The sequence below is a fragment of the Daldinia vernicosa genome (genome assembly GCF_022497035.1).
Source record: "Daldinia vernicosa strain CBS 139.73 unplaced genomic scaffold F5Y00scaffold_38, whole genome shotgun sequence".
NCBI lineage: Eukaryota > Fungi > Ascomycota > Sordariomycetes > Xylariales > Hypoxylaceae > Daldinia > Daldinia vernicosa.
In genome coordinates, this window is record NW_025953954.1 from 238,052 (window position 1) to 259,641 (window position 21,590).

The 21,590-nt window shown below is 45.7% G+C and overlaps 8 protein-coding genes across 8 annotated transcripts; 4 read left to right on the top strand and 4 right to left on the bottom strand.

The window, feature by feature from the left end:
- Window positions 1-178: 178 nt before the first annotated feature.
- On the bottom strand, window positions 179-1,381 carry F5Y00DRAFT_271496 (uncharacterized protein; the record flags this gene model as incomplete). Its single annotated transcript, XM_048012808.1, has 2 exons — window positions 179-1,171; window positions 1,231-1,381. 2 exons carry the CDS (start codon window positions 1,379-1,381, stop codon window positions 420-422), a joined length of 903 nt encoding a protein of 300 aa, XP_047862949.1. The 3' UTR covers window positions 179-419.
- Window positions 1,382-2,401: 1,020 nt separating this feature from the next.
- F5Y00DRAFT_242605 (MFS general substrate transporter) lies at window positions 2,402-4,946 on the bottom strand. The gene is made up of 7 exons (XM_048008541.1): window positions 4,457-4,946; window positions 3,997-4,344; window positions 3,830-3,939; window positions 3,506-3,774; window positions 3,038-3,446; window positions 2,771-2,982; window positions 2,402-2,713 (listed from the first exon to the last, which is right to left on the bottom strand). Exons 1-7 carry the CDS (start codon window positions 4,618-4,620, stop codon window positions 2,609-2,611), a joined length of 1,617 nt encoding a protein of 538 aa, XP_047862950.1. The 5' UTR covers window positions 4,621-4,946; the 3' UTR covers window positions 2,402-2,608.
- Window positions 4,947-6,055: 1,109 nt separating this feature from the next.
- On the top strand, window positions 6,056-8,320 carry F5Y00DRAFT_271499 (uncharacterized protein; the record flags this gene model as incomplete). Its single annotated transcript, XM_048012809.1, has 3 exons — window positions 6,056-6,265; window positions 6,336-6,663; window positions 6,820-8,320. The coding sequence occupies 3 exons, from the start codon at window positions 6,056-6,058 to the stop codon at window positions 8,256-8,258; spliced, it is 1,977 nt and encodes a 658-aa protein (XP_047862951.1). The 3' UTR covers window positions 8,259-8,320.
- Window positions 8,321-8,718: 398 nt separating this feature from the next.
- On the top strand, window positions 8,719-10,821 carry F5Y00DRAFT_242609 (MFS general substrate transporter). Its single transcript, XM_048008542.1, has 4 exons — window positions 8,719-9,249; window positions 9,320-9,532; window positions 9,593-9,660; window positions 9,752-10,821. The coding sequence occupies exons 1-4, from the start codon at window positions 8,980-8,982 to the stop codon at window positions 10,758-10,760; spliced, it is 1,560 nt and encodes a 519-aa protein (XP_047862952.1). The 5' UTR covers window positions 8,719-8,979; the 3' UTR covers window positions 10,761-10,821.
- Window positions 10,822-10,876: 55 nt separating this feature from the next.
- On the bottom strand, window positions 10,877-12,889 carry F5Y00DRAFT_271501 (alpha/beta-hydrolase; the record flags this gene model as incomplete). The annotated part of the gene is made up of 5 exons (XM_048012810.1): window positions 10,877-11,942; window positions 12,004-12,364; window positions 12,412-12,509; window positions 12,559-12,690; window positions 12,747-12,889. The coding sequence occupies 5 exons, from the start codon at window positions 12,887-12,889 to the stop codon at window positions 10,877-10,879; spliced, it is 1,800 nt and encodes a 599-aa protein (XP_047862953.1).
- Window positions 12,890-14,717: 1,828 nt separating this feature from the next.
- On the top strand, window positions 14,718-15,524 carry F5Y00DRAFT_242611 (EthD domain-containing protein). The gene has a single exon (XM_048008543.1). It carries the CDS (start codon window positions 14,950-14,952, stop codon window positions 15,328-15,330), a length of 381 nt encoding a protein of 126 aa, XP_047862954.1. The 5' UTR covers window positions 14,718-14,949; the 3' UTR covers window positions 15,331-15,524.
- An 870-nt stretch (window positions 15,525-16,394) lies between these two features.
- Window positions 16,395-18,675, top strand: F5Y00DRAFT_271505 (MFS general substrate transporter; the record flags this gene model as incomplete). Its single annotated transcript, XM_048012811.1, has 11 exons — window positions 16,395-16,563; window positions 16,620-16,762; window positions 16,822-17,043; window positions 17,113-17,304; window positions 17,390-17,587; window positions 17,664-17,757; window positions 17,811-17,913; window positions 17,982-18,080; window positions 18,151-18,316; window positions 18,377-18,580; window positions 18,658-18,675. Exons 1-11 carry the CDS (start codon window positions 16,413-16,415, stop codon window positions 18,673-18,675), a joined length of 1,590 nt encoding a protein of 529 aa, XP_047862955.1. The 5' UTR covers window positions 16,395-16,412.
- A 639-nt stretch (window positions 18,676-19,314) lies between these two features.
- On the bottom strand, window positions 19,315-20,212 carry F5Y00DRAFT_254298 (glycoside hydrolase family 16 protein; the record flags this gene model as incomplete). The annotated part of the gene is made up of 2 exons (XM_048010147.1): window positions 19,315-19,432; window positions 19,488-20,212. The coding sequence occupies 2 exons, from the start codon at window positions 20,210-20,212 to the stop codon at window positions 19,315-19,317; spliced, it is 843 nt and encodes a 280-aa protein (XP_047862956.1).
- Window positions 20,213-21,590: the final 1,378 nt, after the last annotated feature.

Below are 21,590 nucleotides of genomic sequence, written 5' to 3' on the forward strand. Positions count from 1 at the left end.
CATTAGAAATAACATTCTAGTGAAATGGTTGAATAGAAGAGAAACGAATAGGGCGATGTAGAGTAAAGACTAGGTACCTAACTAACAATTAATTAAGACGCCTTACCCCTATTTCTCCTTCCAAACCTACAGTCCAAGTATACCTCTCTGTGATATTAATTGTCAAATTAAAGCAGCACCTAAACAACACAACGCGGCAATAGTATGAGGAATGATTAGAGTACCGGAGCAGAGCCGATATACCACCTGACATAGAATCAGACTGAAATATGTATGAACAAGGAAAGACAACGCAATTTATTTCATCCCTCCTTATCCGTGTGCCCCTAGCGACCACAACATCTGTTAAAGTCCACCTAATACAATATCAATCCCCTAATACAATCTCAATCCTCTGATGCCGCCTCAATGGTTAAGCTTCAAGGCTCACATGGATCCCGCCCCCAGCGGAAATGGACCTGCTGCCATAAAGATGGTTCGACGTTATTCTTCCTACTGGCGAAGATGCGCATTGCGGTTTCAGCTTGATTTCTATAGGATGCAAAGGTCCACCGCATCATTGATTGCCCTTCCTCTGTCCAGAGAGTCTCGACCAGCTCTAAGTCATAGTAGAATGCCTGTTGTAGTTCCGCGGTAATAGTCACAATATTGACTATTCCGGTAGGTCCTGTGATCTCTATGACTCTGGAGCGATGAGAAACAGGTTGCGCGCCCTTCTTCACGCGATTTGGCCGTACCGTTGGCACCAATTCACCGAACCTGAGCTCGCCATTCCCGACCTTTTGGAATAGTCTCGTCACACCGTCTCGTCCCCAGAACTCAACCTTCGCGGCGCACGTATGGTGTCGCTTAACAGGATCGTTGATGAAAACGGCATATATCTTGCCAGTCCCTCGAAGTCCTGCCAATAGCATAGGATAATCGATATCGGTGGGGAGACCTTCGATCCAGACAGCACAATTCTCATCGTCCGAGATATCATCAGGCTTGTTTCTCTCGTTCTTCGTCCCGTGGTAGTTGGTTGAGAAGCCCGATGCGGGGCTGACGTTATCTGCTTCGTCTTGCCCGTCGTTGGCTTGTCCATTGTTTGCTTGTCCATCGTTATGCTGAGCCAAGCTGTGCTGCATGCCCGCAATAGATATATGGGATTGTTGTGAAGTCGGTGTATTAACTGTACCAATGTTAGTTCCGTAAGCCTCGAGGGGAGCGCGAAGGTTGTAGTAGACTCACCCATTAAAGGTTGCTGAGGTTGACTAGGAGTAGTGAGATCTTCTCCAAGATCATGGAGGTTTGCGGAACTCTCAGCGTAAGGTACGATTGCGCGAATGCAATCGACCGGGAAACTGAAGTTCCCGAACAATCCCTCCAGTCTTCGATCCATTATGTTAGAATCAAGGTTAATTCAATCGTGGTTTTGATTGAAAGTAGTGATGTTGGATTAGTTTAGGTTTGTAGTTTGGATGGAAATTATTGGAAAAGGTTGTTTAGAGACTTGGAGAAATGGTAGATGAAGAGAAGACGAGCAATGTTTAAGTAGGCTCAGTTAAGGAAAGAATCAGGCAGTAGTACTTAGGTACGGCACAAAAGTTTGTAGGTTGCCAGTTGCTAATGCAAGCCGGCAAAGCTGTCGGGGGGCAACGGTAAATGATATGAAGTCATCTTGGAAAGAATAAGCAAGAGCACTCTGACCAAGGTTACGTACCTAGGTACATGACTCCTAGGGCAACTCTTGTTGTATGCCACCCTTAAAAATACAGCTGTAAATAATTGCAATCTGGGAGTTTCTACAGGCGTCATAAGGTCAAGCGACCTTCGCGTGTTGGAAATATACCTGAGGTACGTACAGACTACATGATCGATGTATTCCTCTTAGTTACCAGGTAAATATCAAAAAGGTCTGTGCTAAATATTCTGTAGGTTGCCATGGGATTAAGTTACTTGAGTACGTGTAGAGGCAATAGCATCTTTTGTATATAGTAGACTAATGGTATATATAGGGTAGAGAATTAAAACATCTAGTTAGAAGGGAACTGACACATATATATATATATACTTGGTAGGATATGAACATAGTTCGTAGATTCTTCATCGATATTGCTTACCCTATCGAATGATGATGTGTGAGAACTAACTAATGACTCAATTACTTGTCTCTTACTCATTATAATAGGGGATGATTCATAGTTTTATCAAACAAGTGAAAGCCGCGGAATGAGTTGTCTAGGTTTGACCGGTCTCATCAAATAATTTAAGTGCAATACGCGTATAAGTGTAACTCTAATAGATTGACACGTAATTAATCTAATAGGCCATATGGGGTCGACTTTATTTATTTCTGACGATATAGTCTGGCGTGGAGTGTACTACGTAGAACGACTTTGACTACGACGGGCAATCAATCCAAACAAATTTATCCGTTATCTTTATTCAATACCCTATCACGGAATATCTATACAGGTAGTTTAAAATGGATTTGCGAAGGACGTGTCAGTCTTGTTCCCCTTCGCACTGATGCATATATACCTTCCAGTCTAATATGTTCATCTAGGTAATCGTCTTCGCCCCTATTTTTTTTAAAAAAGCGTATTTTATGCCGTGGCTAGCGGATCTAGTTCTCAGTCTCTGTTTCCGAATCTTCGTCGTCAATTCTCTTGCTGTTAGGTGGCGGGAGGTGTGCCATAAACAAAACGGCAAACCCGAGTACAGCAAACCCCTGGGTAGACGTCAGTAAGTATACTATTAGAAACTAGAATAGGGGTCTAAGACATACGGCGTTGCAGAAAAATGTTAAGCTCGGCTGGCCAATTTCGGAGAAAAAAGCAAGGATTAAGCCGAAAAGTCCCTGTGTCAATAGCGTAGCTGTGCTCTCCACTAGGGTAATGGCACTAATGGCGTCTTGTCGTTGCTGCGGGGGACATAGCTCAGTCATAACCCCCTTGGCTGCCGGTGCCGATCCCGAAGCAAACGGCAGTAAAAAGCCAGCTATCAATTGTCAATTTCATCGGGAACCTTGAAACAAGGTCTGTGTGTATCTTACCGAGGTATACTTGCCAACCCTCTGTTGAGAAGCCAGCAATGACTGTCACTATTGAGTCGACAACTAGACTCCACCTGACAAAGAAGAGGTCAAATCCGGTCCCGGAATCTTCCTCGTCCTCAAGGGGCTGTATTGGCTCTTGTGGTACTTCTCCGACCTCATCGGCTTCAAAATCCCCTGGGCACACTGGAATATGGGGTTCTACTTCGTGTTCTCTAGTTTCCGCTGGTGTTGATGTGCCATTGAACCAGGTCCGACCGGAAGATATGATCTTCGGGAACATGAAAAGTAAGAATATACCGCGGATAGCCGCGTTACCGAACATGAGATATCCGTTCTCACTGGTGCCGAAATCAAATTCGGACGTAGCGTACATCTGCAGAAGAATCGGGACGTATCCAGAAGAGAACTGCACGATAGTTAGAGGGCTAATAAAGAGAAATGTGCGGGTTTGATGTTGTGACTTACGACGCCGAGGAAAATACCTAGGGCGAGAAAGATCAAGCTGTAATTCTTGATGACCTTGCCCGACTCCAAACGGTAGGAATGGGGTGCGATCATCTTGATAGGTGCGAAGAAAGCACTAATTCCCCGACCATTTTGCTTCTTACCGGCAGCCTCATCGCTTGCTCCCGTCGGTAAGAAAAGTGCTCCGTATAACGAAGAAACCACATAGAGAAAAAACGCAGTCTCGAAGGGACGCCTAATATTGTAGATATCGCCGAGCACGCCTCCCACTATCAAAGTTGTCAATTCAATGTGCTAATAATGCAATCGTCTCCTTGGACTTACGTAGGAAACCAAATGCAGTTCCTAACATGATTGACCCCTGTAGCCGACCAAAAACGGCCGTGCGGTCTTTGGGCGCGACCAGCTCACTCACCGCGGTGTTGAGAACTAGCCTATATTGGTTTGATTAGAACCACCGAAACAGGATCAGGGATCATGGTTATACGCACTGAAAGCCGCGGGGTCCTCCAATGATACCTATAGCTTGACAAGCTTGGAAAATGATTATACCTTCCCGGCCACCGATCGTTACGGCGACAATCTGTGTACATACCCTCAAACCTAGAAGTACGGTTTGGGAGACGAAGGCCCATCGCGGACCCCAAAGTTTGATAAAGTAGCCACATATGAATAAGTTGAACACGCCGCTAAAGGACGTTGACATGCCTAGGATAGATACCTGAGTCGCAGTGCCAGCACTAATCTCTCGACGATGACATCGATCGCCGGGTCCCTCAAACGGGGGGTTGTGGCTGTAGAAGACATCGCATTCCATAAGACGAAAGACATAATTGATTCTGACCTCATAGTTAGTATCTAGTTCGCGATTAAGATTAAGATTGAAATTGGTATATATAATGCCAAGGCGGATAGGTAGGTAGGTAGTATGTAGTTGTTCTCTGTTCTTACGGAACTTGTGTGATGCCGAGGGTGAAAGCCATCATGAAGCCGGCAAGGAGAATGCGGTTTGCGGGACCGAAAAGGGTACCAACGGGCTTGGCGGGCCTGTTTGGCTTGTGTATCCTCGGAGGGGCCGCATTTTCGAGTAACGGTGATGTCTCATCTGCTGCCATGAGTATCGATTCCTCCGTGCTGTAAGACGGATCCAAGAAAATCTTGTATTAATCAAGATTAAGATGTTCTCGGGGACAAAGAGAAAGCGAGCCCAATGCCTGAAAAGTTTACCAACCTATAGCGATTAAACCATCCAATGAGGAATGCGTCCGGTCCCCGCTGCCGTTTGTAGCGGTCTGACTGATAAGACTTGAAGACCTTGCAAGTTCGGTACATATGATCCGCCGACACTTGCTGACTTGTCTGATGCATGGCGCAATTGTATCGGCATTGTCATACCTGGGTCCTAACCGATAAGGAAAAGATGAGACTTAACTCGTCTGAGCAGATTCATAATTAATAATTAATATATTCATAACTGATTTACTTGTGCTGGACCAGTAGATTTATGGTACGTTTTATACTATTTACTAAGTCAACTGCAACGTCTCCAATGAGGGGTCAGCTGTTAGTCTTATTGGTATAAAACGTAACCATTATGTATTTTTTCAATTGAATTTCTCCAATTGAGATTTAGTATAAAGCCCCTCACCACCATATATCGAAATAGTCGTATCTAGTATCTTTTAAATAGCTTATATATGCCGCGAAATCTTTAATTGAACCATTAAACCATTCCAGGTAAAGTTATCATGTGGAAAGATACTTGGAGTGATTCTTATGCAAGAAAATGCTCAGAAGTCCATTCGTAATAATTCATAGGTGCCTTGGTAGATGTGTATTGTATACCTCAAGCAAGTATATATAAATAGAAACACGCTTCTAACCGCGTCGTGTCAAGGTTGAGTCGTTCAATGTGTTATTAAATTAGTGCCAAATCCTTAAGCATAACTTATCTCATAACAAACCCTTAAGACTATCATGTAAGTCTACCGTATATCATTAGTGGCATGATATCGCATATTTAAAGAGTCGCGCAAAGAGTCCATGTCAATTCTTTCTCCGTGCCATTTTTATTATTTTGGCCCCCAAATCTGTCCCCATCGCGGGTCTCCCAGGGCTGAAAGAAGCTTGGCAGCTCGCGATACTATTGGTCCCGCTTTGTCTAAATCCTTCAACAGACCGACCCATGGCAACATCTGTGGCTATTGCATTGAAGAATATCACTCGACGACTAGGTTGTAAGAAATTTGGAAAGTCCTAGTGAGATGCCATGTTTTAAAGCCATGATCGCCAAGAAACCCCAGGCTGGTGTCCGACAGGGGATTTCACCCATAATATTACACGGCAAGCATAGCATGTTCAGCTCTCGTCGCAGCAGGATGTGGTGGAGCCATGTCTCTTTCGTATGTAGGGCTAGAACTTCCAATAGCAACTTGCTCTGGCTATTATGTATATAATATAGGAGACTATATAATCTTCAAACCTGGTAGAAAATTCTATCAAGCTAAAAAAAAAAATTGCATTTGCATCCAGCTCATCATCACTCTCGACATGTTCTCGCGATATAGACGGCTCCGAGCCTGGCCTGAACAACCGCTTCCACTAAGAAGTGGAGTGTCTCGCCCAAACCAGATAATTTATAATTTTATTCTTATACTCTTGACGATCGCCTCCTTTGTCTTTGCGGGTCTTCTCGGTCGCTGCGATGGCATGCTAAGCGATGCCGACCTTGTTCAAAAGTTGGTAGAGGCATCCCGCTATGTAAGACACAAGTTATCCTATGGTTCTTATAACACAACCACGCTGACCGAGTTTTCCATCCTCAATTCAGGGTCCTACGATATTTCCTGTGCTCTACGCTCTTGTCGTGGGCGGCGCTCTGCGTTCCCTGGCACTATGGAGGTTACAAGACGGAGAGAAAGTCAGCTTCCTAGACCTCCTCCTAGGCAGTACCTCCGTGGGTGGCATGATTGGAACGCAGCTTGGGCGACGACTTACACAATTCGATATCCCTAGCTTATGCCTCTTGCTTATATGGGCTCTATCCCCTCTTGGCGGCCAAGCCTCGTTTAGGATCATCACGTATCGCGATATACTAATACCACATAATCTCACACTTAGTTTTCTCGACTTTTCCAATGCCAGCTCTCCTAATTCCTGTATGTACCGAACTTTGACAGTTCCCATCCCCCTCGGCCTGTCTCGGAAGCTAGCCTACCCTTATCATGATACTATACAAGGTGCCACTACACCTGAGACATGCCTTAACCCTAGGTTCCTTACTAAAACTAGCAAGTATTGACTCTTGCTTCTAGTATCCTCGGTAGATGTTATAAATTTGCTTGACGTCATCGACTCATCCTTCGTATCGTCTCTCGTTTCCTCCGCGTCGATTAGCCAGTCTCCTATGGATCCTTGGGGTAACATAAAGATTCCATTTATCGAGAATTTGCCCGGGTATGACTCGGCAGGCCGAGGCGAATGGATTCCATTCGCAGGGTACTCGGAAGCTACTCCGTACTCGTCTCTTGTTGGGATACCAATAGCGAATATACCAAAGGTCGGCGATACCGAGTTTACAGTTGAAGCTTCTTATTGGAATTTCCGTTGTCCCGATTTTGGATCTCCCGATCACTATGACGACGACTACTGGTACGAAACGATAAACAATGCTACTGCAGGTTGCACGCTCTCGAATTTACAGTGTACGATATTTAACAATAGTATATCTCTCCCCGATGGTCTAGTCACAGAAGGAGCTCGGACTCCATCGGGTTGGATCATGTCACTGACTCGTGATGATGAGAGGGAAAGACGTTGTACTGCAGGACCTACAGACGATGTTCCCGAAAGACGGCTCTTTTTTCGATCCAGGAATACAGGTGCCCATAAGCCAACCGCAGCAAACTGCACTATGGGAACGACGAATGTTGAAGCTTCGGTAAATTGTAAAGGCTGGGACTGCAAAGTTGATCGACTACGGAGATCTCAGAAGCACAAGATTTATCAATCGCCTGCCTATACGATCTTCGACCACTGCGGTGATTGGGATTCATCCACGAATTTGCCTAATTTCCTGAACTATCTTATCGATGCGGCTGGCAGTGATGTCTCGCATTCTATAGGGCCAGGTTTATTCCAGAACTATCTACTCAGCCCAGACACACCCTTTGCCCGGACAGCCTTGCATAGTTACAATATAGACTCTGACATTACGACTATTGGTAACGAGTCATTTGCGTTGCGGTTCTCGCAGATACTTAACAGCTACTGGACGTCGTTCTATAACTTTAACCTCACTTACGGGGGGCATCCGGAAAACCTAGCCTTCTCTACAGACTTCTATACCGGTTATCCCATTTGGACTCCTATTGCGGAAACATCGGGTAGAAACACCCACACCGAAACGCACTTCTTCTATAACAGAGGGTGGATGGCGGTGCTCGTGATCTCAATCATAACCATGTTTATCAGCGCCATCGTCAAGGCTACCTTAGATTTGAGAATTTGGATCCCCGACTTGCTCATGAACGTGTCGACTATGATCAGGGGGAGTACATCGAATTGCCCTACCGTACCTTTTGGCGGTACTACTTTAGACGATAGCGAACGATCGAGGCTCTTAAAGAACCTTAGGGTTAGATATGGAAATATTCGGTCTCAAGATAGTAGCCCTGGCGAGCTGGGGATTGGTGAACTTGCGGAGGGCGAAGGAAAAGTCACTAGGATTACACAGAACGAAACATATTGGTAGACTTATACCGAGGTAGAAATAATTCGAGAAATAGATAACAAAGACTTGTTAAGGAATTTAAACCATTGTGATTTGAATCGGGGTTTTAAACAAAGATAAAGCGACAAACCAACTTTAATGCATTTGCAGATGATGTGACGACGAATCGCGATGGCGACATCTCACCGCTAATTGCCTAGGTACCGTACCTAAGGTATACTGAAATTCGGGCATTGATAGAGGAACTCCCTTAGCAGTAAAGCCGCGATAACACACAGGCTTACCTATCTTGGGTAGGTACTTGATGCGCATCCTCATGCAGCATTTTAGCAGCTACCCGATTCATAATTCATAAGTGCCGAAAGATGCAGCGATAATCGGACTAACGGGGATATGACTGCATATGATAAAATACGACGTGGATAGAACCCCTTGAAGAGGCTCTCGGGTATATATCATATAACTTGCCCATTCTATATGTTTTTGACGTCGGTTAACTGTTGAACGTTGGATTTAGTCGAGATAATAAAACCAAAGAGACGACGTCTAAGACATCTCGGTTTTTGAATACCTATAAGAAGATTCGATCCTACGTCGACGAAAACTAAAACATTAGACGCCATAAGCCACATCCCGTCGGATTTCCCCAATCACGTCCTTGAAACCGTCATATTGACTATCACCACCAGTATTAGACCTGAAGAACTAGAGAGACACTAGTAAAACAATAAAACAATAGTCAATGGAAGTAGATATCAAAGACGGAGACCAGTCCGAGAAGCCTGATCTAGGATCTAATACGAAAGGCATCTCTACGTCAAGTCAAGAGAATATCCAGACGGGAGGTCAAGATGGCAGTGCAACTTCATCACCAGGAACTCTTGAAGAGACAAAACAAAACACCCTACTAGCTAAGACAATAAAGGTCGTAAATTGGATGCCGCAACGCTGCCGCTACGATCCCGAGAACCCACCGAACTTCACCCTCGCTCTAAACATATTATTCGCTTTCGTATGTTATTGTATACTGCCAACCAACCAACCAACCAACCAACGTCCCCCTAGACTAACCTCTCTCCCAGAGCGGAACATTCACCGTTGCCAATCTCTACTACGCGCAACCAATCTTAAACGTCCTAGCTAGAGACTTCAACGTTAGCTACGAGCGCGCCTCTGACGTCGCCACGTTGTCGCAAGCGGGATATGCCGTGGGCCTGCTTTTCCTATGCCCCTTGGCGGATATGGTCCCGCGACGACCGTTTATCCTTTTCCTTATATGGGTGACTGCAACTATTGTGAGTATCCGGCTATAGATGATAGCTCATGTCATATGCTTACCTGGTGAACTTATACAGTGGATTGGGTTATGTCTTACGAATAATTTCGAAGTATTCATTAGCTTGTCGTTTCTGTGTGGAGTTGGGTAAGTACCTATTCATTATGAATGGCTCTCCATTACTATTTACGCAATATTTCTTTCGGTACCCCTTACTTCAGGTCTAACAGTCAGGTAGAACAGTCACGCCGCAGCTCATGCTACCGCTTGTTGGCGACTTAGCACCGGCTCATCGCCGTGCTAGTTCTCTGTCAGTAGTAGTATCGGGATTAGCACTAGGGTTACTGATCGCGAGGGTCCTGTCGGGTATAGTGGCAAACTTCACGTCGTGGAGAAACATCTACTGGGTAGCATTCGGTGCACAATATTTGACTTCAGTGCTGCTCTACTTCTTCCTCCCTGACTATCCCGCAAAAAACAAAGGGCTTAACTATTTTAAAGTCCTGTGGGGCATGGCTGTCATGGTCGTCACGGAGCCTCTCCTCACCCAGGCGTGTATTATCGGGTTTCTCCTCAGTGCAGCCTTTACCTCCTTTTGGACAACTCTAACTTTCCTTCTCGCATCGCCGCCGTACGAATATTCTTCTCTCGAAATCGGATGTTTTGCCTTTATTGGAATTGTGGTTGTCACACTTGCTCCGGTCTGGTCACGTCTCATTACAGATCGCTTCGAGTTCCTCTTTTCAGTCGTTCTTGGTCTTGGTTTCGAGTTTATCGGTATTGTAATATCGACCTTCATCGGGAGCTTTACGGTAGCAGGGCCTATTATCCATGCTATCATGATGGACTCGGGTGCAAACTTCACGCACACTGCTAATCGCAGTAATATTTATAGTCTCGATCCGAAAGCAAGGAATCGTGTGAATACAGTGTATATGGTTTTTTCCTTTGGTGGGCAGATTATGGGTACGGCTGTCGGTAATAGACTGTACGCTCAGGGGGGGTGGGTTTGGAGTGGTGGCTCCAACATTGCTTTCATCGGCGTAGCTATTATCGTCGGTATAATTCGTGGTCCAAGGGAAACTGGTTGGGTAGGATGGTCTAATGGTTGGGGTATAAGGAGAGATGATATTCCAAAGAGAGGAGCAGCGGGTTCCGCCGATACTGACATCGAGGAAGCTCCGTGGTCGTCGGAACAGCCGGTGCGGAACTCGATGGGTGAAGCCGTCCTGCGGAATCCGAGATGAACGTAAATTCGGTACTCATTTCGATAAGTTCCAGAAACTTGATATCAACTTAGTTGTGATACTTTTACACGGGCGGCATCGTGATTCCTTGACGTTGTTATTAGTCCGAGTCTTCGTTACTCATTAATCCAGGGGCCGAGGTCCGCCCATAGTTGGCACCTTTTCCCTCGCCCGTCCTCCCAAGAACTTCCTTCTGCAACCTCGAAATTTGCTACTAAGGGCGGTATTGATCCATCACTACTAGGCAAATAGCTAGTGACGTTGATTGGGACACCACCAATGATAAATTCCGTTGTAGTTGGTATGCCACCGGTCATATTCACGTTAAGCATCCAGTTGTACCCCTGTTCTGCCTCCCACTGAGGCCATGCTCCAGAGCCTGCTGCAGCAATATTCCCCTTATCTGCGGCGATTATTTGTTCTTCGCTGAGGGTTGGGTCGCCATTCACTACAAAATTTCCCCAAATTCTCTGGAAGGCAGCGCGAAATACTTCGTCCATACTAGTATCCGGAATATCTATCGGCTGGAGTAACGGGTATAGGTCGAGGCCGTGCTGGCCAGGCGGAACTGACAATTGATAATGCCATGACTTCCCACCTCGTTTGTTTGCGTACGCGTCGGAGAGCCAGTACGATGGGCAGGTGAATGATGTTTCTGCATATAGGTTCGTAGCTGCTTGCTGCCAGCCGTGGGCCCATCCAGAGTTCGTTGTCGAATATGGTGACCTCAAGCCGTCGGAGTTGACTAATATATCTGAGGCGTTATCGGGAATAGCATAGAGTTTGAGGATATTGGTTATGTTCGTTTCGCTTAATAGTGGGTAGATGGTTGTAACAAAGCGCCTGAAACCGTCCTCATTCGTTATATTTTGAGGAGTGAAGTCTGGGCCATCATTTAGGTTGCTCGCTGACAAGATACGCATGCCATTAAGCATTCCTCCTCCCAGGAGGTGGTCTGTGGGTTTTCCTTGGATAAGTTTCCCATCCGTGACCGGAACGAAGGCCCATTGACCGTAAGGTGCCCCTGTACTGACGTAGTCACTAGCAGTTTGAAGATCGATTGTGTCCGCCGAGACTAAACATTCGAAGACTGATTCGTTCACTTTCAATCCATCCGTAAGACAGCCCACCTTCTCCGCGAAACGATAGTAGTATTCAGTTGGCATGGCGCTGTCATATTCCCTACGGCAGTTCTTAGTATTCATTAAGCGACCGTCGATAATATATGAAAGATGCAACTTACCATTGAGATGGTAGGAAAGGACTCGCAGCGATGATACCTTTGAACAAGGCGGTATTGTCGAAACCTCCATAAGCCATACCAAGCAGCATAGCGCCACCTCCGCCAGCAGATTCCCCGGCGATAGTCACTTGTTCGGGATCTCCACCGAATAGGTGAATATACTCCTGAACCCATTGTAAGGAGAAGTACATATCATGGATTCCTACATTGGGTACACCAGATCTGCCCAAATCAGCGGAAGAAAGGAACCCGAAAGCCCCCAGCCGGTACTGGATCGTCACTATGATATAAGTGTTGCCGTTGGTATGGATTTGTGGTGATGGGTCAAATCCCCCGTTTGCTTGGCCATACCCACCGCCATCTATTCGCATTAGAACTGCATGTCAATGGGCAACATGTCAAACTTACGAATCCAGACCATTACGGGTAACTTTGTTTTGTTTGCCGGTGTGTAGACATTCACGAAGAGACAGTCTTCGGAGCCGGATGGGCCCGGTTTATGTGGACTAGTATCCAGTTTAGCTTTGATTCCACGTAGGAGTTTTCCATACATACCCTGGCGAGTTTAGTGTTTGGGGGCACTGCGGTGCATAGCCGATCGCTGGAATTATTCGAGTCCTGTTTTGGTTCGGGGGTTGTGGTAGCTGCCATCTGAGCTTCCCAACTGGAGGAGCCGCATATCGTATCCTGGTATATAGTTAGCTAGAGCCCCATATGAGTTTATCATAAGAAGCAGTCCGTGCCCTTTGTATGCATGGATGTCATATTTATCATCGTAATACCCTTGATACAACTCGTAACTTAGGTCAATGACCGGTGCCAGGTGGCTTTGGCTTGCCCCTAGAGAGAAGAGCAAGGCTGCAAATGCCAATGGTTTCAAAAACATCTTGGAGGTTTCGACGATGTTCTTGACGAGACAGCAAAGGGATTGGCTTGGAGATGTGTAAATTAATAAGAAAAAAGGCCAGAAAATTTAAAGCTGGGGGACGACTGAGCCTTAGTATCTACGGAGGCAAGGAATCCCTCCTCCTATGCTGCGCAGAGTGAGAGTAAATCGTCACATTTGCACTTAGCTATGTAGACCTAACTCACTGCAATCCGATTGGTAAGTAAACATATGGTATCCTAGTCAGAAGGCTTGGGCTTATTGACAGGTGATAAGAAAAAGCACTTCTCCAAGTCATACGCAGTCATCCCAAACTAGTATCAAAGCATAAGCATACTTTAAACACAGCTGTTAACTGAAGTCACTCTAAGCCTCATTACCCATCGTAATCCTTACTAAATCTTGTGACGGCGTAAGATGTACCGGCTACTGGAAGTTACTAATTCTTAGTTGCGTCTGATCTCGTTGTATAACGGAGTGGTGTGTAAAGTATGTCTCTAGTAGCTTTCACGTCCCTTACTAGTCAACAGGCTCCATTCTATCCGTGTTTATTCTTCTTTTGTGCTTTTATCAGTAACTTCTTGAATCCAAATCTAGTTACAGTATATATCAAGATTTTGGTAGCGAGAAATGTACTTCTCTACTAGGTATTTATAGATGTGAAACCTGATATTTCGATGTTATAAGATCGTGGTACTACTACGATGCGCATATCACGAGCAGAAAATCATGGCCGCCACAGGATTTAGTATATGAGATTGTACTACCACACCTTTGCATGAAATGGCAATACAAAGCGAAAGCTAAACTGAGGCCATCAGCTTCAAGGGTTCAGAGGGAATGTGGCTTTCGAAATGGGCGTCTATTGCACAGAGCTGCAGGACTTACGTTCGGTCAGAGACATAGCGCGGGGTCAAATAGTATAGACTTGGGGCTATTCTCAAGCTCGGGGTCATTTATTTCAACGGTATAGCCCGACTAATCAAACTTATATTTCCATATAACTCACCGACTTGTTATAACACAAACGAAGGTGTCCCAGTATCAAAGAGAGGTACAAAGGAAAACCATAACTTATCAATATTGATTATCGGCACCATTCTAATCATAGTCTGTCTTGGCTTTGTGATATGTCTCTTTGGAAGAAATGCACATTATTTTTCGTAGAACTAGACTGCAGTATGCCTTATTGCCAAGGAGCCAGCGATATCCAATCATAGAATTTTCTTTACTTCGCCTATGCAAGCCATGTACAAAAACCGCTGAGGCAAACAAAAACGTCATACCGCCCCTTGTGGCATAGACATCATTACAAAGGCCGTGATTTATTATTTAAGGCCTATGCTCCTGGCGGTATGGCATCCCAAAATAAGGGTTTATTGCTAACGTTTAACGCAAAGCCAATTTAATCTTACCAAATAAATAAACAACACAACTAAACACGACTTACAGAAGATGGATTCAATAATCAAGACGATTAAACTCCCCCAGTCCCAATGGACCTCGTCTCAGGACGGTGGCCGAATTGACTGGGGAACCTGCTCCGTAATGTAAAAGGGGGGGGGGAGTAAGAGGATGAGAACATACTGCAGCGTGTCGTCGGGATTGTAATAGAAGGTCACTCTATTTATCACAGCTCCAAAGGGTTTATAAGCATAGAATAGGAATCTAGTGCGGTTTATATCAAGATGAGAAGTATTTGCCTTGTAAGATTCCACTTAGGCCACGTATCGCTATCCCAGTTTGAACTACGTGTCAGACTTCAGATTAATAAGACTGGTTGGATTTCGAACCCACTAGAACTAGCTAGGGGAGATGTGTTATTATAGTCCTATATTCATTGATTATCAGCTACGTACTGTACATATAAGAAACATGAGTTTCCTTCATAGTTAGATTTAACTAGTATTAATTAACCTAGTTGAACTGAAATACCCAATAGTATTATTGACGGCGAACATTATATTATACCATTGACTCACAAATTTATATTTCAGTCTAGACAATCTCCCCTTCTTGGAGATCTCATCCGAATAAGTAGAATCTAGAGCCTTTCGACAATGACCTTCAACGTCCTCATCTTCGGCCACCGTCTCCCCGGCGTCTCCCCGGCCCAATTCAAACAACGATACGATGAGCATATGTCCCTTATACAAGAAATAACAGGCGCATATTTCCCCCTATCACACACGCGACGATACATTCAGCGCGCCGACGGACATAACGCTAAAGTGATCGCGGGATCACAGGAAGATTTCGATTTCGATGTAATAGCGGAGATGGTGTTTGAGAGTGAGGAGATATTTAAAGGGTTTTATGAGATTGTGACCAAGGAAGATAATGCGAAAGTTATTGACGAAGATGAGAAGAAGTTCTTTGACAGGAAGCGGGTGAGGGTCGTGGTGCTAGGAGAGACGGAGGTTACGGAGCGGAAGGTCTAGGTAATTACAATTTATTCTGATTTGAGTACGTGTATATTATTCATTATTCATTATTCCTCTCAGTGCTTTGTTATACATGTTATACATATAGGAACGATTAGTTAGACCCGCAATCTATCTAACTAATGCATATTCTAAAATACAGCATGTCTTCACTTATTAGAAGTTCAACCCTTATCCCACATCCCCAGGGCCCAGGGTAGTATTTATTCTTTAAGTGGGATGAGCTCAGTTGGAAGGTCATTTCCTATCTACATAATTCTACATAATGCCCCCACCTATACAAGTCGATACGATGTTTTCTATATCCCCGATACCTATCCCCGACTATTCCCCCAAGCTGAATTAATCAATAGAGGCATTATAAATTTAAAAACTATCATTTTCCACATTATCAAAGATTGAGGGCTACAAACCTTTTGATTACCTAGGGCGACCTACTGCAGACCGAATCTAAGCTCTTTATATTCATCGGTCCTATCCGAATAAATTAGATAAATATGTACTTATTTAAGCCGAGGCTACATACCAAGACGCGTGTAAATGCCGTGGCGTAGACCCAGGCCAGATAAGCAATTGGAGTGACTCTACCTACATATGGCTGCATGGCATGACGATCTTCCCCGGACTCCACCTTGGAGCGGACAGGAGATAAGGAAGTAGATACGCTTCTCAAGAGTTGACTTTTGCCAAGCGGAATGTTAATGTGATGCTCAGTATATTTCATCTATTTTGGTTTAGTTAGTGGTATTTAAACTTCAGAGTTGTTGTTTCGGTCAAATTAAGAATACCTAGAAAAAGATCTTATCGAACCATGGTGCCGGTCCAGTCAGCACCCTTGGAGATACGAACTTCCAAATGGGAAACAAGCCGTAGACGTCACCCGAATCTCATGCATGTCGTTATTCTTATCTGCATTATCTCATCCGAGATAAACATGGCGTCGTCGTGGCACCGCGGGGTGTACACGGACCCTAGGGCTCACATCCGCATATAAGCAACAACGTGCCCTTGAATCTTGTAGATAATGTCTTGTAGCTTTCGCAAAAACGCCTAATGAGTTGCGTAATATATCGTCAATAATGGCGCAAAACGTAGAGATATCAATGCTCCCAGGAGATACGAATGATCCCCTGCAGATATCTAGCAGCTCGGAGAAAGACCCGGAGAAGATGAACGATGTGGAGATAAGCGAGAAAAGCAGTATAGTGGCCGACGAGCTTCAAGATTCAGGTTTGACTTCACTTCGTCTTATAATATCGATAATTAAGATACTTATCAATAAGCAGCCTCAAAATATACCGACGAGCAGTATAAAAAGCTGAAAAGGAAGGCTGACAGATATCTTCTACCGTTAATGTGGCTTTGCTATGGCATCCAGCAGACTGATAAAACTTCTATCGGAACACAGGCCACATTTGGCCTTTCAAAGGTACTTCTGGGATTTTATGCAAGCCTAGCTGGCCAGCTCCTCTACTAACACCGATTTAGGATACCGGACTCGTTGGACAGCAATACTCATGGCTCACGACGATATTTTATATCACATACATGTGCTTCGAGTTCCCATCCAACATCATCCTGCAGCGGTATCTAATGGGCCGAACATTATCATGCTATATGATCTGCTGGGGTGTCGTGGTTCTATGTATCGGATTTACGCAGAACTTCACGCAGATAGTCACCTTACGTGCGTTGCAGGGTATGTTCGAGGTAAGTTTATTTCCTTGAGCTGAAGGCATGGAAACATAAGAGTGCTTATAAGGCGTCGTCCCCATCTAGTGCTGTATCTCACCTGGCTTCATTCTCGTCGTTGGAAGCTGGTATACGACACGCGAGCACGCATCGCGGTCGCTCGTCTTCCAAAGTGCCAATGCTGGTTTTGGAATTATTGCCAACTTGATTCTCTACGGGATTGGATCGCTGCAGTACTCTCTGGGTCCCGAGTTTCAGGCCTGGCGATATATGTCTTATGTGAGTTGGCAATATTGGCCCCTACGAGGTAGGCTATCATTACTCGGGATTATGCTAACGGTTACCCGATGGTCTACCGGAGTAGTTCCTCGGTGGCATGACGATCCTCACCGGCTTCCTATGCCTATTCCTGCTTGGCACGCCGTCCGAAGTGAGATGGCTAAGCCCGGAAGAGAGGAAGATAGCCAATGCCCGTATTATGAGTAATAACACTGGTCACGACCGGACTGGTATCAAGGGATGGAAGTGGAAACAAGCGCGGGAATGTCTAGTCGATCCCTGTGTAAGTACCTACATAACTCAGAAAAATTCCCGGGGGGATTTACATTCACTAACATAGATAACTCTATCCATTGCAGTTCTGGTTAGCTGGAGTCAACGCGTTCTTAAGTTCAGTACCTAACGGTGGAATAACCGCCTTCGGGTCCATCATCAATACCAACGCCGGATTCAGTTAGTTATCTAGACAATCCACTACAGGAGCGTGAAAGCTTACAGCGTATTAGCCAACCTACAGGTGATTCTCCTCGATATACCGCGAAACATCACGTCCGTAGTATGGTTTATCTTCATTGGTGTTGTCACGAGTAGGAGAAAGAACTTACGCCTGTGAGTCGCACCATAAAGATAGTACGCAACTTTTGAGCTCCTAAGGGGTAGCTGATTCGAAGTGTTAGGTATTTCATGATAATCTCCGTCATTCCTCCGGTAGCAGGCTTCGTTATGATGGCGACGCTACCTAACGAACCTCACTACAAGTGGATGAAGTGGGCAGGGTGAGTAGTATTTGCTCATAAGACCATAAACCCGAGGTATAGATACTAATGGGGAGCTGCGCGACAATAGTTACTTCATCACTGTCCCGAGTGTGGTAGCTCTGTTTCTCGCTTGGACACTGATTCCCTCGAACGTTGCCGGACGCACAAAGCGCACGTTAACATCATCATTCACTTTTGTCGGGTATTGTGTGGGCAACATGGTCGGATCGCAAATCTTCCTTGCAAAGGATGCTGTGCGTATTCTCCCTTCAACATGAAACCGTCGAGGCTCTCACTAACAAGAATATCTAAAGCCACGATATATCCCCGGTACCGCCGGCTGTGCCGTATGCTTTGGGCTAGAGTTCATCGTCCTTATAGCATGGCGGATTGTGTTGGTCATGCGGAATCGGCGGCGGGAAAAGTGGCTAGGCGAGCAAAATATCACCGAGGAGGAGAGAGTAGAAAGGGGCAAGCAGCTTGGAGAGCAAGACTGTACGGACTTTGAGAATCCTTACGTAAGTTAACCCCTATTCTTATTGCCCCTATTGCCCCTATTGCAGGCTACCTCATCTAACACCTGTAATTCATCTAGTTCCGCTACACAATGTAGAAGAAATCCGCCACGACAAACAACTCCCAAGCTAGATGTAGGTACGGACTATATAAGACTAAGCCCATACCCATCTTTCTTCAAGCTGCATATAAGTAGATAGGCCCAGAAGTCATCATCTAGAATTATTTAAATGTACGCAAGGGTTCCAGTGACTTCGAGCGCAACATGATGCGTAAAACTACCTAAAGTTCGCTAAGAATTATAAGTTACAGGCACCAAATTACGCGTAAAGCTACGGCTTGGGTTGTGGAGCGGCTAACCTAGGAGGTAGGTAGCCAACGTAAAATAGCACGTGTCGGTGTTTGTTAATGGGAAACTAAAAGGTTGGCAGAATTGTAAATGCGTCTAGCTAGTGAAGCAGCTAGTTCGCAGATTCATTTCATCGTGTCTAATTGAAACAAGATGTATCATCTACTATACCTCTAAAAGTAGATATGGCGACTAAGATGGCTAGGCCTTGCCTCCTGAGACAATAGAAGCAGAAAAAAGTAATCACGTAACACATAGAGGTATCTCGAGCGCTTCATCCAAAAATACCCAGCCTGATACCTATCTGACAAACGCCAATTTCCCGTATATACACCCACTTCTATTTTGAGGTACCAGATCACGCCACGCGCAATCGGAGAATACTGTCTAAGACGAGTAGACGGCAACCCATTGGACTTCCATCATGCTGCCGTAGCCATCTTGCGTGGCCAAATTGGGTAGACCAGGCCAATCACCGCCGACAGCAACATTAAGGAGAATGTATCTAAGACGTAGAATTAGCGACTATTCACCAAATATTAGTATACGGGGATGCTTACAAGGGGCTGTGAGCTAGAGAAGACCAGACAGGAGCGTCGTTGATATCAGCTCCGGTGAGAGTATTGTAGTTCTTGCCGTCCAGGTGCCACGTAATGGTCTGCGCTCGCCAGTCGTCGTTTGTGAGATCGATCGTAACGCCCCAGGTGTGGAAACCGTCGGGCGACATGGGAGTTGTGCCGGCGCGGCCCATGGGCTCGTTGCAAGGGCCGCCAAGGGCAGACCCACAGTGGACGGTACCATAGCCGGTAAGAAGCCCGTTGACCTGTTCCATGATATCTATTTCTCCAGCAGCGGGCCATTCGGTACCGTGGCGCATAGCATCGCCGAGAGCCCAGAAGGCAGGCCAGATACCTTGCTTGTTAGGGTTGTTTCCTAAGAGAAGGCTTGACTGTATGCTGAAGACCTTGCCGGCCTTGGGAGTCCAGGATCCCTTGGTCTCGATACGTCCCGAGGTCCAATGGCCAGATGGCGATTTCCGGGGAACGAACTGAATGGTACCGCCGCCGCTGATCTGGACGTTTTGGTTCGAGGTGGTGTACGTCTGGACTTCGTTGTTGGTGTTGATGGCATCCATGATGTTCCATGTGTCACCGTTAGGAGAGGAGCCTGCTGCCCCCTCAAAAGACTCGGAGAAGACGATGTCCATGCCCTGGATGTTCGGCGGGGCAATAGCGGTGACAAGGCCGGGGACGAGGGAAGCGAGAATGCTTTGCTGGAAGCGCATTTTGAAGGACTGAAGTCGGAAATGACAGGAAGTGCCGAGTTTTGAGATTCAGTTGTATAATGACAGTAAATGCCCTGGTTTTAGACTTTCTAAGAGAGTCGACTTAGGCTAAGATATGGTAAAGAGAGAGCTATCCTGGCTGCAAGAGTAGAAAGAAGCCTGACTTGCAGGAGAGTTTGACGGATATAAAGTTAAAAAATGAAAGACGAAGCAAATAAGTTGATAACTAACTAGTTATCATCACGGAAGTGAAAAAGAATGTGGTATATAAACTCGGCTAGCAAGGCGGAAGAAGAGAGCGTGAATGCACAATGGTTGGGCGCAGAGGGAAAAGGACTAGAAGAGCTCGGAAGTAGTTCACCTTGGAGATATATATTAAAGAGCCCATAATGGAGACCAGGTTGTGTTGTATGCAGTACCACTCGGTCAAGGGGTTATGGGCTCCACTGCATTGATGGGGGTTCGATAGATCCACGCGGATCTAAACAGATGGTGGCACTGCCTAAAAAGTGGATGGGTGGAAGAAAACATAGTTCTAGGTGCATAGTCCAAGGACATCGGATAGTCGAAGCGAATACTATGTAGACAGGTAGATAGGTGATAGGTACCAGAGAAACGGGAGGCATGATACGTGACTAGCACGGAAATTAATTATGGGAGCTTAGGGTGAAACCGGTAGGGGGTTGCTTGGTTTTTTGGTTTTTTGGTTGTTGTTTTTTTTTCTCTTCTCTGTCAGGCCCTGGACTGGCTTGGACTAACTGGGAATACGGCTTGGATATGCCCTAGTAGCATCTAGATAGGCCTGAGATGGTGGGTAGGAACCCCAGAGTGACATTGGGCACGCTGTTCCTGAATTCTGAGCCAGAACTGGCCAGTCCCAATCTTGGGTTTTGTCCCTAGCACCGACCACTCGCGACGCGCCGAGCTCTCTGCCTTGCCTGTCCTGTCGTCTGTCGTGCTCCTAAAAAGCTCCGGGCGGCGTGGGCTTGCCCCGTCCGTCACCTTTCAACTTTTTAAGACGGAGCCCAACGGGTCTAGTCTTCTCAGTCAGCAATAACAGTGGCAATATTATGATGGATAATATCAAGAGAAAACTTGTCATACATATGTAGCCCATCATATTCTTAACATCTCATTGAGCAGCAAACCCCTTTTTCTTAAGGCTTGTACAACCAACCACGATGAGTTGGCAAGTATGATGCGAGATACATTGTACAATTGTACATTAGGTAAGTTCGGCTGCAAAGTTCTGTAAAATTCTCTAGACCGAAGGCCGGCAGCCGACGCGGTTCCAACAGTCGATCGCCAGGTCGTTAAAAAAGGTTTCCCGCATGTGGGAGAGAGGGGCAAGCCTAGATTGATGCAATCGTTGGCGAGG

What these genes read in the sequence shown, in the direction of transcription:
- F5Y00DRAFT_242605 (XM_048008541.1), bottom strand. Translation starts at nt 4,620, where the DNA reads ATGGCAGCAGATGAGACATCACCGTTACTCGAAAATGCGGCCCCTCCG. An exon ending in AACTGCATTTGGTTTCCTAC is followed by an intron (nt 3,775 to 3,829) that starts GTAAGTCCAAGG and finishes CAACTTTGATAG; the next exon opens with TGGGAGGCGTGCTCGGCGAT. An exon ending in TAACATTTTTCTGCAACGCC is followed by an intron (nt 2,714 to 2,770) that starts GTATGTCTTAGA and finishes ACGTCTACCCAG; the next exon opens with GGGTTTGCTGTACTCGGGTT.
- F5Y00DRAFT_242609 (XM_048008542.1), top strand. Translation starts at nt 8,980, where the DNA reads ATGGAAGTAGATATCAAAGACGGAGACCAGTCCGAGAAGCCTGATCTA. An exon ending in TAAACATATTATTCGCTTTC is followed by an intron (nt 9,250 to 9,319) that starts GTATGTTATTGT and finishes CCTCTCTCCCAG; the next exon opens with AGCGGAACATTCACCGTTGC. An exon ending in TATGGGTGACTGCAACTATT is followed by an intron (nt 9,533 to 9,592) that starts GTGAGTATCCGG and finishes GAACTTATACAG; the next exon opens with TGGATTGGGTTATGTCTTAC.
- F5Y00DRAFT_242611 (XM_048008543.1), top strand. Translation starts at nt 14,950, where the DNA reads ATGACCTTCAACGTCCTCATCTTCGGCCACCGTCTCCCCGGCGTCTCC.